Source organism: Stegodyphus dumicola, chromosome 2 (assembly GCF_044657685.1).
Source record: "Stegodyphus dumicola isolate Sdum_Otavi_A_Nest chromosome 2, ASM4465768v1".
In the NCBI taxonomy this organism is placed as follows: Eukaryota; Metazoa; Arthropoda; class Arachnida; order Araneae; family Eresidae; genus Stegodyphus; species Stegodyphus dumicola.
This window is the reverse complement of record NC_140769.1, coordinates 220,955,428-220,968,542: the sequence shown is the minus strand read 5'-3', so window position 1 is coordinate 220,968,542 and position 13,115 is coordinate 220,955,428. Positions and strand designations below refer to the sequence as shown.

Here is a 13,115-nt window from a genome sequence, read left to right as displayed (position 1 = left end):
GGTTTTGGAAACAGTTTTTGTCTGCTGAAAATGGCTGATATGAAAGTATGTGAGTATAGTATGCTTCTTCAAACACTAAATCCATTATTTACAGCATGTGTGATTGAAATGATTCAATTCAACTGCACTAGTCTCTTTTGAGCTTCTCTATAGTCCATTAATTTGCACAATTTTTTTAATTTCCTTAAAACAGCTCTTATATGATAGGGAGGGAGAAAATAAACAAGATGGAAATTATACTATAAGGATGTCCAAAAACATCTGCATAATATTGGAAAAGACAATTTTTCTCAAGCATTGCAAAAATGGATTAAATGAAATGAGCAGAAGTTATGCTGAAAATTTCTAAACAGACACTGAAATTTTTAGAAAGAAAATATAGTATTAAATATTTAATATTTCAAAACAAGTGAACTGAAATAATGGTACCTAATTTTTTCCCTACAAGTTTCAATGAATCTTAAAACTTGTTCATATACTTATTAGCATGCTGAAAGGATAGTTATTTATATATAACGATTATAGCAATGGTACACTCCTCAAAAGTGAAATTGCAACACCAAGAAAGAATGCTTGTAGCGTGATGCAAATTGCAGAATCAAGAGTTCTGAGATGGATATGCAAATGATTAAAATAACAGACGTGTAAAATTATTATAAACCAATTTATTCAGTATCTAATGTGCCCACCTCGGGCAGCAATACAGCAGGAATCTGGTGAGGTATGCTATCAATGGGTTCATTGATGGTTGCCTGAGGCAACCTTTGCCAAACCACATCAACTGATGCTCGCAGGTCATCCAAGGTTTCTGGCCGTGTTCCTCGGTTAATGTCACATCCAATGACATCCCACAGGTGTTTGATGGGATTCAGATTTGGAGAGGCTGCAAGTCAGGGTAGGATGTCATATCCAATCAGGCTGTTAAGAGCACACCGTGCAACATGCGGCTTGGCATTGGCTTGCTGGAATACCATGTTAGGTGTGCCCTGCAACTAGGGCAGAACAACAGGCTTCACAACATACGTGATGTAACGGTCCGCTGTCAAACTGCCATTAATGTGTACCAGGGGTGTCTTGTGATAAAACATTATGTCTTTATACCTGGTGCAATACCGATGTGACACTCGGTGAAATGGGCTGTTTCGTAATGTTCTCCGGGTGGCCGCCATATCCGTCGACGGCTGTCATTCCTCCACAGACAGAAACGAGATTCATCCATGAACAAAACCCAATGCCATTTGATGATCCATGCACTATGACATTGACACCACACCAGGCATCTAGTCTTTTGTTCAGCAGTCAATGGTATCCCTATTTCCCATGAACGTAAATGTACTTCATGCAATTTCTTGCGTACAGTTTAGGTGGACGCAGATTCACCTGCTCCTGGAGGCAACCGGCTTCGGATGTCACGTGACATGGAGGAAGGGTCTTCGATAGTTGAACACCGAATACACCGCTCTGTGTGCTCTGATCTACACCTGTGCCCACCCTTTCTTTTCGACAAGCATGTGCACCTACCTTTCTGGAATCCATGGTAAGACACAACGTTGGATGGTATTAATGTTGTGCCCAACACGAGTGGCTATTGTGCGCAGCGACAAACCATGTTCATGGAGTTCGATAATACGGTCACGTTCCCCAGTCGTCAACTGATGGTATTAATCCAGTTAAGCTCGTTGATGTCTCATAGGCATTTTCTATGCTTCTTCTAAAGTCTCCAATGCTCCGCAAACCCTCAGATGCTGTTTATGAGAAGAGAAAGTGGCTGAACTTTATAGCCGTATATGCATACCACGTGATCCAACGCGTGCGCAACTTTTTGATTGCCACCTCACAACTCTCGCTTCTGCAATTTGCATGATGCTATGTGTATTCTTTCTTGGTGTTGCAATTTCACTTTTGAGGAGGTATAAAAGAATTAAATACTGTTAAATAGTTATGAAATAGAACAAAATATATTACTGTGGAATCAATAAGTATTCACGTTTATAAGTTGTTTTTTTTTTTTTTTTTAAATATTTACAGCAGAAATCAAAATGAATTCTTTTATTCACTTCATTAATATTATATGGATCAATTTTTTATTAAGATGCTAGCAATTTGCATAATACCTCTGTACTGTTTCAGTACTAGCAGAATTAAAAATTGAGAACATCAATGCAACAGTTAACCTAGGTTTTACCAATCAAATACAGTTTATTAAATATGTTTACCAACAAGTTATGTTTTATGTTAATTCCAGGAAACAGAATTAACATAAAACATACTTGTTGGTAAACATATTAATAAAAACAAATTTTGGTACTATTTGGTTTTGAGGGCCGTAAAAAATCACCAAACTACTGTTGATGCCAGTGCTGCCAAAAATAACTGCGGCAACCCTAATGTAAGAAAGGAAGTATAGCAGTAAATAACTATCTAAGATTGATGTTTTAATTTAGATTAAAGGCTAATTTCATATAATACTTTTTTATTATTATAATTTATATAAAAAAAGGCTAAACATGACTGAATGGAAGCATAAGAGTAAATAACTATTTCAGATCATTATTATAATTTATATAAAAATTACTAAACATAACTGAATGGATGCCTGCATCGCTATTTCGTTACCGAGTTATCGTAAAGCATAATTTCATCTCATTGGTTGTTCAAACATAATTTTCTATAATGAATGAAGCTTTTTTTTTTTGAAAAAATTCTCAGTGACATGCAGAATTGCCCACTTATTTGTTTGCCGCTTTTTACAATAATAAAAACAATTGGATTTTTGTCAATTTTCTTTTACTTTTTAAGTGAAAATACGTCGATGTGTACACAGATAAAGTCAAGGGTGTCCGCAGTGCCATTTTTGTGCAATTCTGGGATTTTTTTTTTTTTTTTTTTTAAGAAAATAGGTTGCTGTGTACGTGGATACCAAGTATGTGCAATTGCACTTTACCCAAAATTCTTTTGCAGACTTATCGTAATGGGCAATTCCCAAATTGTTAAATCCATAGGATATCAAAAAAAGATTTAAAATCAAAAAAGGATTTAAAAATTAAACTAGTATTTCAATGGCGTCTTAAAAAATATAGAGCTATATAAACTTACGCAATCTGAAATCAGTGCGTACGCTATATTTGGGGCATTGTTAAATGGGCACGTTTGCTAGATTTGGCGCTTTTGAGCATACATTTTTGCTGCAATTTTTTTACATTCCTCAAAACGTACCCATATTTCAATTAGTTTCAGTTATGTCAATATGTATTGATGATATTAAAAACTGAATCTTGTTGTTTTAATGCCTTATAACAATTCAAAATCTTACCAAGCGACCTTGTAACAAGCAAAATCTTGAACAAAATATGAAACAAAATTATTGTATTTTTTAAATTGAATTAACTTTCTTATAAAAGAATTTTTTTTAAATAAACTGATTAAATAAATTAAATTAACAAAAACTTAAGAGTATCAACTTACTAAATGTGGATGAAGATCTAAATCATCAAAAGTTTTTGTAGAAAACAAGGGTTCTGCTTTGGCTTTCTGTTTACAGCTGTATGAAAATATATATAAAAAATATATATCAGTTTTATAAAATATACTAATTTTTTTTTAATTTTTTGGATTTCAGAAATATTAAAACAACATACAGCAATAAAGATAAAATAAATGAAAATTCAGCACATAATAAAAAAGAATCTGTAAAGGTAACTCAAATGTTGACTCATTATCGTTACTTTAAATTTAAAATATATATATATATATAAAATATTTGATGTACTTTAAACTTTCTTGTAATACTGAAAAATGACATGAAATGCTTTGTGCCATATTTTCTTTTAAGTAAGGGTTATTATGATTTAATTTCTAAATTTAGATACATATACAGAAACTTTTTCTACTTGGTGATTACCTTATCCTCCCCCCCCCGAAAAAAAATAAAGGAAAAACACTTAAACCTTAAAAACTTAGGCAATAAAATACAAATAAGACACAAAATAGAGACAGAGAAATAAAACTCAGAGGAAATAATTACACTTTTTTTACATATTTATTTACATTAATTTGCTTTAAAATTTTAGGATGCAGTAATCTTGGTTTCTATCCTGTCATGTTACACAGAATTATTTCTCCTAATCAGTCACATGGTTTTGTTGTTTTAAATTAAATTTTCATAAATACTTGCATTTCTGATGTGATAAAAATTACCTTTTATAAGTCTAGTTATAGTAAAAATTATAAATTACGGCCCCTTTTTTCATAAGGAGCAAGGAATCATCACTAAAGGTAAATACTGATGCAAAATATAGCCTGAAATAATAACAGTAATCCTAATGATATATTCAAAATCCAAGGCAAAAATATCTTTGCGGTTATTTGAACAAAAGTCTTTCACTATATGTCTTTCCACCTCTAGAAAGAATTTAATAAGAGAGACGTTATCAATTTGCAACTGCCAAGTACAGTTCAAAGTCCGAAATCCGGACTTGCCGGGACTTCGGCGATTTTGGATTTTTCCGGATAATAGATCATCAGTTTAAATCTAGTAAGATGGCATGTAGAAATTATAAAATTAAAAATATGAAATCGCAGTTTATGAAATAATGAAGTATTTATGATCTAAAGGGTATTAAAATTTTCAAAAAAAAGCTTAATATTTATTTATTTAGCTTATTAAATATTTCTTTCAATGTAAGTTGTTTTAAGTTGCTTTGTTTTTTGTGCTAATACTTTCTCTTTAACTCTGCAGACTGACATAATCTCTTGTTTAGTTACATTGTTGAAGTCCTGTAACTGCTGTTTCGAGAATTCCGACAAACTTGTCAATCGAAATTTTCTTGTTTTCAGTCACTTTCTTCATTAGCGGTAGCAGTATTTTCTGGATCTAGAACCATACTACAGATTTTGCCATTTATGATATCAAAACTTCTTTTCTATCATCTTCATTTATTAATGCTTCTCCACATTTCTTTAAAAATCCATTAATTACAAAATTCGTTATCTCAGGTGCACTTGTATGCATTCTGATTCTCTTTCAGAAATATGCCAGAAATATAAGTAAATCAAGTCATACTGCTGAATGTACATTTTGAGTTTAAAAAAATATATAAAGCAGCAGCTATGCTAGTAGTTTAAAGCACTGATAAAAAGTATTTAATAACAATGAAATTTGTCACTTATAATCTCTTAACTGGGAATGTGGATACTCTATCTCATGTGCTACTAAGACGCTAGGATGGTGTCGACTTTGGCAATGATTTGGGTAGTTTGTTTGAGATTCTAAGTACCAGGGATTTGGGTTCTTAACTTTGGCAATGATTTGAATATGTTGGTTGAAATTCTACTGTGATATGGCAGATAACTATGTTGGAAATGTGACCCTGACTGCATTTAAATACATTGCCTATTCTCTTTATAATGTCTGCGTGCATTCAATGCTATATTTCACTACACATTTTCTTTATTGATGTATAGTTTCATTGAATAAGAATTACAGTATCCTTGATTGTCTGACAATATTCTAAAATTCTGAAGAAAACTCAAGAGCTCTTTTATTATTATTTCTCAAACCCTAGAAACTCACAGGGGGAAAAAAAACATATATAACACATCAAAGAAAATACTTGGTGTTTCATGGATGCAAGCGGTTTTAATATGCACTCAAAGAAACCACAAAAGCATCAACATAAAGAATAAAATTATTTTTTATAATTTATCAATCATTTATATAAAATACAATATTCTGAAGATTAATCATAAAAGACATGGTTAAATATATTTACAAAAGGGCTTTTATATTATAAATGCATCTATCAACAAGATACATACAAAAAAAAACAAATATGACTTACACATTTAAATGTGGGATTTCTGGATTACTTTTGAAAATTGATGAAAAATGGAGATTATCATGTCCAAGTTTTTGCTTTGCATCAATAGATTTTGGAAATGTATTATGAGATTTTGAAAATAAAGTCTGTTTCTTTAAGAACTTGGATTTATTTTTCAGTTTAAATGCATATGATGGAGATGTATCTGAATCTTCAATAAAAGATGAATTAGTTTTCACATCTGGACTCTGTAAAGACAGGAGTAAAGAGATATAAAAAGTTCTTTACATCTAACTCCAATAAAAGAATAATTTAACTATTAATAGAAAATGTATCCACAAATACTAATTTTCTCTTACATATAGCTAATTACATATAGCAAAAACTTTATCCAAAATATTTTCAATGTTATCAGAAATTCACAAAATTTAATAGTGCTCTCAGATTCTGTTAATACTTCAATTAAACATTAAACGTTTTCATTGTACACCAGCATTATTACATTCTTGTTAAATAATATCCTTTGTAAATACACATATTTTTTGCTCACCAGCAGTTTGTTATAGTAATAAAAATAGTTATAATCTGATATAAAGAATATTTTGGAACATGAATTTTAACAAAAAAGCAAATTTTAACATAAATTTGCTTTAATTTTCAATATTATTAATCATATTTTTACAACACGTGCACAAGAAAAAAATTTTCACATTAACTAAAAAAGAATGCATACTTTAAGATTAAGACATAAATATAAAAATAACATTTCGAATAATTATACTGAAAATCATGAAGATACTAGAAAGAAGACTAAAGAAATTAAAATGAATTTAAAATAAATCTAATAATTAACAAACTGAGATGAAATTTGATTCAGAATCAATGAAGTAAAAATTAAAATATGTTGTTGTTGTTTTTTTTTTTTTTTTTTTTTTTTTTTTATGAGATGATCCACACACACACAAAAAAATAACGAATAACTTATTTTCTTATGTAAATAATTCTATTTCAATTAAGATTTCATGCTAGCAATTTATTCGGCAAGAATTAAAAACTGCTTATGTAATTTAAAAATCTATGGGAAAAAAGATCATTTACATTCCAACCACTCCTATCATAACAGCAAAAGAGTTTTACTGCTTGCCACATTTATGAAATTTTAAAATGCAAATCTTGCCATTGGAAATTTATATGGCAAAGGTACTTGCTATTGAAAATTTAGGCATTCTTAGGCCATAGGCATTTTTTTATATAGTATCATGCATTTTTTCTTATTTTTATTCATAATTTTAAGGAAAAAATTTATCTCAGGACACATTAATTAAAGATACTTGTAAAAGCATCTTTGCCAATATTAAATAATCTGCCTGAAAATCTGTCATGTTTTACTCAAAGTTTTATAGTTTACTAAATATTACCTAAAGTCTCTGCCCCTGTCGACGAAAAATGCATGCAGGGCTAACAACAGTTACTTTAATTAAAGGAGAATATGCCAATTTCCGATTTTTAAAAAAAATCAATTTAAATTACTAGTCATACAAGTTCATAAAAAGCTTGCATTTCAAGAAAAACAGGTGTTTTTAAAGAAAAGGATCTTTTTTGGGGGGGAAGAAATAAAAAATACTAACCTCAATATTAACTTTATCATTTTTTTTCTTTTTATCTCTATCTTCTGACAGATTTAAAACGAAACCTGTGTCTTCACTTTTTGAATCACTCATGTTTTTAAAAGTTTATACACATGTGCATCCAGTAGAATCGATGAAGATTACGCTATACAGAAATGTAACGATCGTTCTTGTCAAGTTTTTATACATACGTCAGAAGAGGGCGCTGCCTCTCTACCAGTTAAGGAACTTGAAAGGCTAACTTGAGATCTTTAATACCAGAGAATTAACACCTGCAAAAGAATTGTCTTATTCAGCGGTTCTCAACCTTTTGACCAACGCGTACCATCTAAAAAAATTGAAAACCTTTAGTACCACCACTCTTGAACAAAGCTCAGATCGCATAAATTTAGGGAGTGTTTGAGATTCTCTTGCGTACCACCGGTTGAGAATCCCTGATCTAATTGTTTATATGTAAGGGTTACTTAGCTGAGAGAGTGTATAATCTATATATAGTCAAGTATTTATTTAATGAATGTTTGGTGTTAAGCTGTGGAAGGATTCAAATACTTTGTCACTCGGTTCCCTAATTAAAGAGTGATAATTAGCTATTAATTAAACGGTGATAAATAGTCCAAATAAATATTACAGTTTAAATTGAACAGCGCAGAACAACCTATTGATTGCCCAAATTTATTTTGACAATCTGACTGAACTAAAAATATTTAAGAAAACGGCTCTGCCTAACTGATACCAACCGACTGATTTGACCCACTGGTGTAGAAAGTACAGTCGCCTTATGCAGCTTCAGGACAAGTGTTAGCGATGTCGTTTTCTTGTCTTCCGTGAAATACCGAAATTCCAGAATACTGTAGAGTACTTTTAGCAGTTGGTAATATATATAAATTAAAAAAATTAAATATCACTTTGGTTGGGAGCATCTTTATTAAGTTAATTGTTCATGTGATTAATTCCTATCAAGTTGTGTTTAATCCGGCCGATGCTATTCGCACCACCGGTGCGATTAGCCGCTTAAGCTACTCGCACCAACATTAACCACGCATGCGCATTGAGTTGTCAAAGGCGGGTTTCTACCTTGGCGTAGTTTATCATTTTTTAAGCGTTGGCTACTTTCAAAAGTTTAGAAAGGAAAATGGGTTCCTTTTCTTATAAAAAGAAGGAACACATTTACTTTTATTAAAGTATATATAAAAAAGGGCAGATTTTTATGTTCGCGATGTTTATCCTTTTCCTGAACGGTTTGAAGTTTAAATGACTGATTTGAAAGGGGGGCAAAATCGAGTTGACAGTTTTTGTACTTCTTAGAATACGTTTAGCTTTAAGGATGTGTTTTGCTCAATAAAGCTATTAATTCATTTCTTGAAAAATTTCGTCCGATAAACGATACTAAAAATTAGACAGCGGATTTCTGTGTAGAAAATTTAGACATGAAATAAGTTAAAAGCGATTATATGAACTATTAAATGAATTATTCTGTATGCCTGCTTATTTTTTTTATGGAAATACTTGGCATTTTCAGGACACAAAAAGTGCTTCAAAATTAAATTGAAATATTAGTACAAACACATTAATCAATTAAATTGAAATAAATAATGGGATGTAATTTAAAAGACAGAAATAATTTAATGTAAGAGATTTAGATTTAAAAATTTGCACACACAAATGATTTATCACATTTTATAAGGTTTTTATTTCATAAATAACTTTGATATTTAATATGGCATTTTAACCTATAAACATGAGTGGATACTGAAAAAGTGATAAATATATAAGAATATTATAATTTTCACTAAGTTTTCTTATTGAATAATAAATTCTGACAGTCCAATGCTATAAGACTAGGGTCTAAGTTTGCATAAAAGTTTCTCTGTTAAATAAAATAATTTAATTAATTTCTGTAGCCTTTTTGTCAATACACTAAATTTTTTTAACTATTACTCGTCCTCGCTTGCAATTAGAACCATCATTTAATTTCCTATTTCATCTAATCATTTCCTGAACATTATCATGTATATAGATTGACTTCGTCTTTGGAACTGATAATTATTACTTGCGAATTATTCTCAAATTTTGAATAATGTAATCCTCCACCCGAACATGGGCATCTGGACGCCTGAATTTCGAATTTGTTTCAATCTATTTCATATTTTGTAAAACTTTAACTAATTTTTGATTAACAAACTCAACGAGTTCAGAGAGAGCACTGTACGGAAAATAAGAGTTTTATCTCCAATGCGGAAATTCTAAAGATATTTTGTTTTCAAATGTCTGTGGTTTGTGGGCGAAATACATGATATTTAATAAATACAGGTAACACACAAAACGTTAAAAAAAGTTTCCTTTTGGGCGTGATATAAAATCTGAGTGCTTCTATATTTTATTTTACCTTTTTTTTTTTTTTTTTTTTAACCCTTTATTACACTTAGAAAATTTTATGCTCCCAATTTTATAAATTACTAAAATAAATATTCCACTTCAATGTTAATAAGTTAATGATGGTATAATCAAATAAATGATTGTTTGGCATTGTTATTATAGTTCTGAAAATCACTGGCTGAAAATGGTCATGAAATTTAAAAAAAAAGTTATCAGATCTTGTTTAATTTTACTTTTTTTATTTCAAACATCACGTACTATCAATCTTATTTAATTTTACGTTATTTGTACGCAAAATTAAGTCCATAAATTTTGTGCCTAGAGTTTTTACCGTTTTACCAATGTAAAGATTAATACAGAAGTCAAACACCGAAAAATCAGCGTTATGTTTTCAAATTTTCACAAGACTAGTTTCGATGGTTTTACCGAACCACCATCCTCAGCTGCAAAAACAATATGAACGAGATAGGATATAATGATCAGATAAGATAAGAAAGCCTGGACAGAAAATAAGCTAGTGGCGCCATCTCTCGATGAAACCAGAACTAAAACATAATTTCTTTAAAGGCCGAAGACAAAGATGGATTGGAATTAGGATCGTTAACTAGAACAGAAAGATTTTTTTGAATGTGAAATGCCTCTAGAAAATCTAGTTCTCCAATGGAAGATGTTTTTTGAATAATTTTGGCAGCAAAAAATTGAAAGTGTGATTCATTTGCGTTTTTGCAGCTGAGGATGGGGGTTCGGTAAAACCATCGAAACTAGTCCTGTGAAAATTTGAAAACAAAAAGCTGATTTTTCGTTGTTTGACTTCTGAATTAGTATTTCTTCGGCGTGTTACTGTGTCTTAATCAAAGTAAAGGTGTTTGTACAAGAATTACGCGTGAAAAAAAATGCGCGAAATGCAGTAAAATGAGCTTTAATGAGATATATTAAATCCTATTTGGAAAAAACTGTGGCTTTCATAATCTCATTACTATACAACATATCACATTTAATAATTAAAAAGAGTTATGTGATACAAACGCCATAGGTTTCAGTATTAAAGTAAACCAGATCGTCCCTACTCTTTCTTGCCAAAATGTCGGTGACGCGCGCCCCGCCCACTGGGTTAGTCTATCTCTTATAAGGTCCATGGGTGTTTTTTGCTTACATTCAGAAGCTCGCTTGACAGCGCTCTGATAGTATTTCGACACACGACAGTTCTATACAAATCGAAAACGGGACACTTCCGCATAAAAGAAACATTCCTAGTATGATAGCAATTTGTATAGTTTAGCGACATTTACGCAAAAATCACATCTCGGTTATTTTTCGATAACTAACAACAGCGATTTTGATTATGAATTTGTTTTATAAAATTCTAAGCTGTTGAACTACAAAAATATAAATTTAGCAAAAGAGTTATGCTTAAAGAATGAAAAATACCTCACTGTGTAAGGATCCTAAGTTTTACTAACGTTTATTTTATTTTAAATCTTTACTATCACTTCTTATTTTCTACTTCCGGCCAGAATTAAAAGCTGTAACTTATTTATGCAAATTTATCTTGCTAACGCCAAGTACTTAAGTTGAGGCTTTTTGCCAAGCAAGAGAGAGGAAGGAGTTATTAGAAGCAGGCCGCTTGCCATAGTAGTTTTACTCGGTTGTTGGTTGCCTTCAAGGCCAGAGGTTTAATCCTCTTGATAGTTCAAACCTATCGTAGTTTTAGCAGCTCTCTGTACTACATACGGAATTTTTGTTAAATAACGGCCAATCTTGAAGTCAGGCACTTGTATATTAATCCAAAGTTAGTTTTAGTTTTTAGTTAGTATTTTTTATATTCTTACGTTCAGACCACAAGTGGTTGGTCTCTGTATTCCGAAGGTCCGGAAATCTCTGTAAAGATAGAAAAATAAAGGGTTTCGTATACCCTTCCTGTGTGTATTGTCTACTTCACAATTTATTGAACATAGCTTTAGTAAGCTCCCTGTTCCGAGTCAGGACAGTTCATGTTTCCAAGGCAAGTAAAGAGGAACACAAGTCCTGATAACTGTACCTTTAAAATTGTATACATTTTTCGATACCTTTGATACAGTATTCGCTACTTTTATTTTATGTTCCAAACGCCAAAATGTTTTAAATAAAATAAATTTTTTTCACATCCACATATTATTGTAACATGTACTTTTTAAAATTAGCATAAATTACTTTACTCGAAAACTATAGTGAATGCACAGAAATTAAAGATTTCCACATGCCGGAAATGAAAAATATGAAATATGTATGGGTATTTATGCATGTGCTTCCAAAAAGCATGTATCTGCCTTTAACAAAATACGTAAATATTTATTAAATTATTTATAAATGTATTTGAAATGAAGGATTTATTCATTCATAAATAACTGTGAAAGTTACTGTGAAGAAATCTAATTATTGAATGCATCTAAATTTATAATGATTAAAAATATTATCTAATTATATAATAACCTTAACATTAAATTGTAAACATAAATTGATTGACAAATACCTTATAAAACTATTTAAGCAAGAATTGTTCGTACTGGAAAGCAATCTGTTAAAAGGTATTGTAAAGCAATTTCTATGAGATGCGTACTTAAAAAAGTAATGAAGAAGAGTTTTGAAATATGGTATTGTTGAAATTAAGGGTAAAAAATATAATAAGTATAATTAAAAGAATTGTTCCCCTTACCAGTTATATATTCCTTTTATATAAGTCAGTTACGAGTTTTAAATAATATTTAAAAAAATAATTCTTATTTTATTCCCTTTCAGAAATATTCAGAGAAATTTAAGTGCTATTTAAAGCATTTCGCTATTAAATTAAAAGGTGCTCTAATTTGAAATGAACCGAATAGAGCATTAATTATAAACTGACTTATAGTTTTCGATTTAAAAAAATGCCTTAGAAGCTAAAAACTCATGTCATATTTGAGAAAGTATTTTAGAAAGAAGCTCTATAAATAGAAAAGAAATAATGGATAATTTTAATAATACAATAAACTTTGATCTTAATTTTTGTAATCCTTAACCGAACCAAATCGAATTACCTTATTTTTTTTGTAATGTAATTAACGAAAACTTGTGAAAATATTTCAAATTAAACCATTCTGACCAAACTGTTCTGTGAAAAGTATAGCATTTAGTTCCGTTCAGAATGAAATGTTGTTTAAAAATGTATTCTTTTCATATACTTAGGCCTCTGAAGTATTGTAGAAAAAGAAACTATAAACATTTATATGCATATTTACGACGTAATTACAAAATATTTACATCTGATCGTGTCGAAACC

General features: G+C 30.4%; 1 protein-coding gene across 1 annotated transcript in view; it reads right to left on the bottom strand.

Moving 5' to 3' along the window:
• The window catches only part of LOC118191018 (ATP-dependent DNA helicase DDX31), a 70,635-nt gene extending 63,029 nt beyond the window's left edge, over nt 1–7,606 (bottom strand). The window contains exons 1-3 of the mRNA XM_035361813.2: nt 7,448–7,606; nt 5,841–6,067; nt 3,466–3,541 (exon numbers count right to left, since the gene is read on the bottom strand). Coding sequence (XP_035217704.2) covers nt 3,466–3,541; nt 5,841–6,067; nt 7,448–7,540 — 396 coding nt within the window. The 5' untranslated portion in view covers nt 7,541–7,606. The remainder of the gene's footprint in view (nt 1–3,465; nt 3,542–5,840; nt 6,068–7,447) is intronic.
• Nucleotides 7,607–13,115: the final 5,509 nt, after the last annotated feature.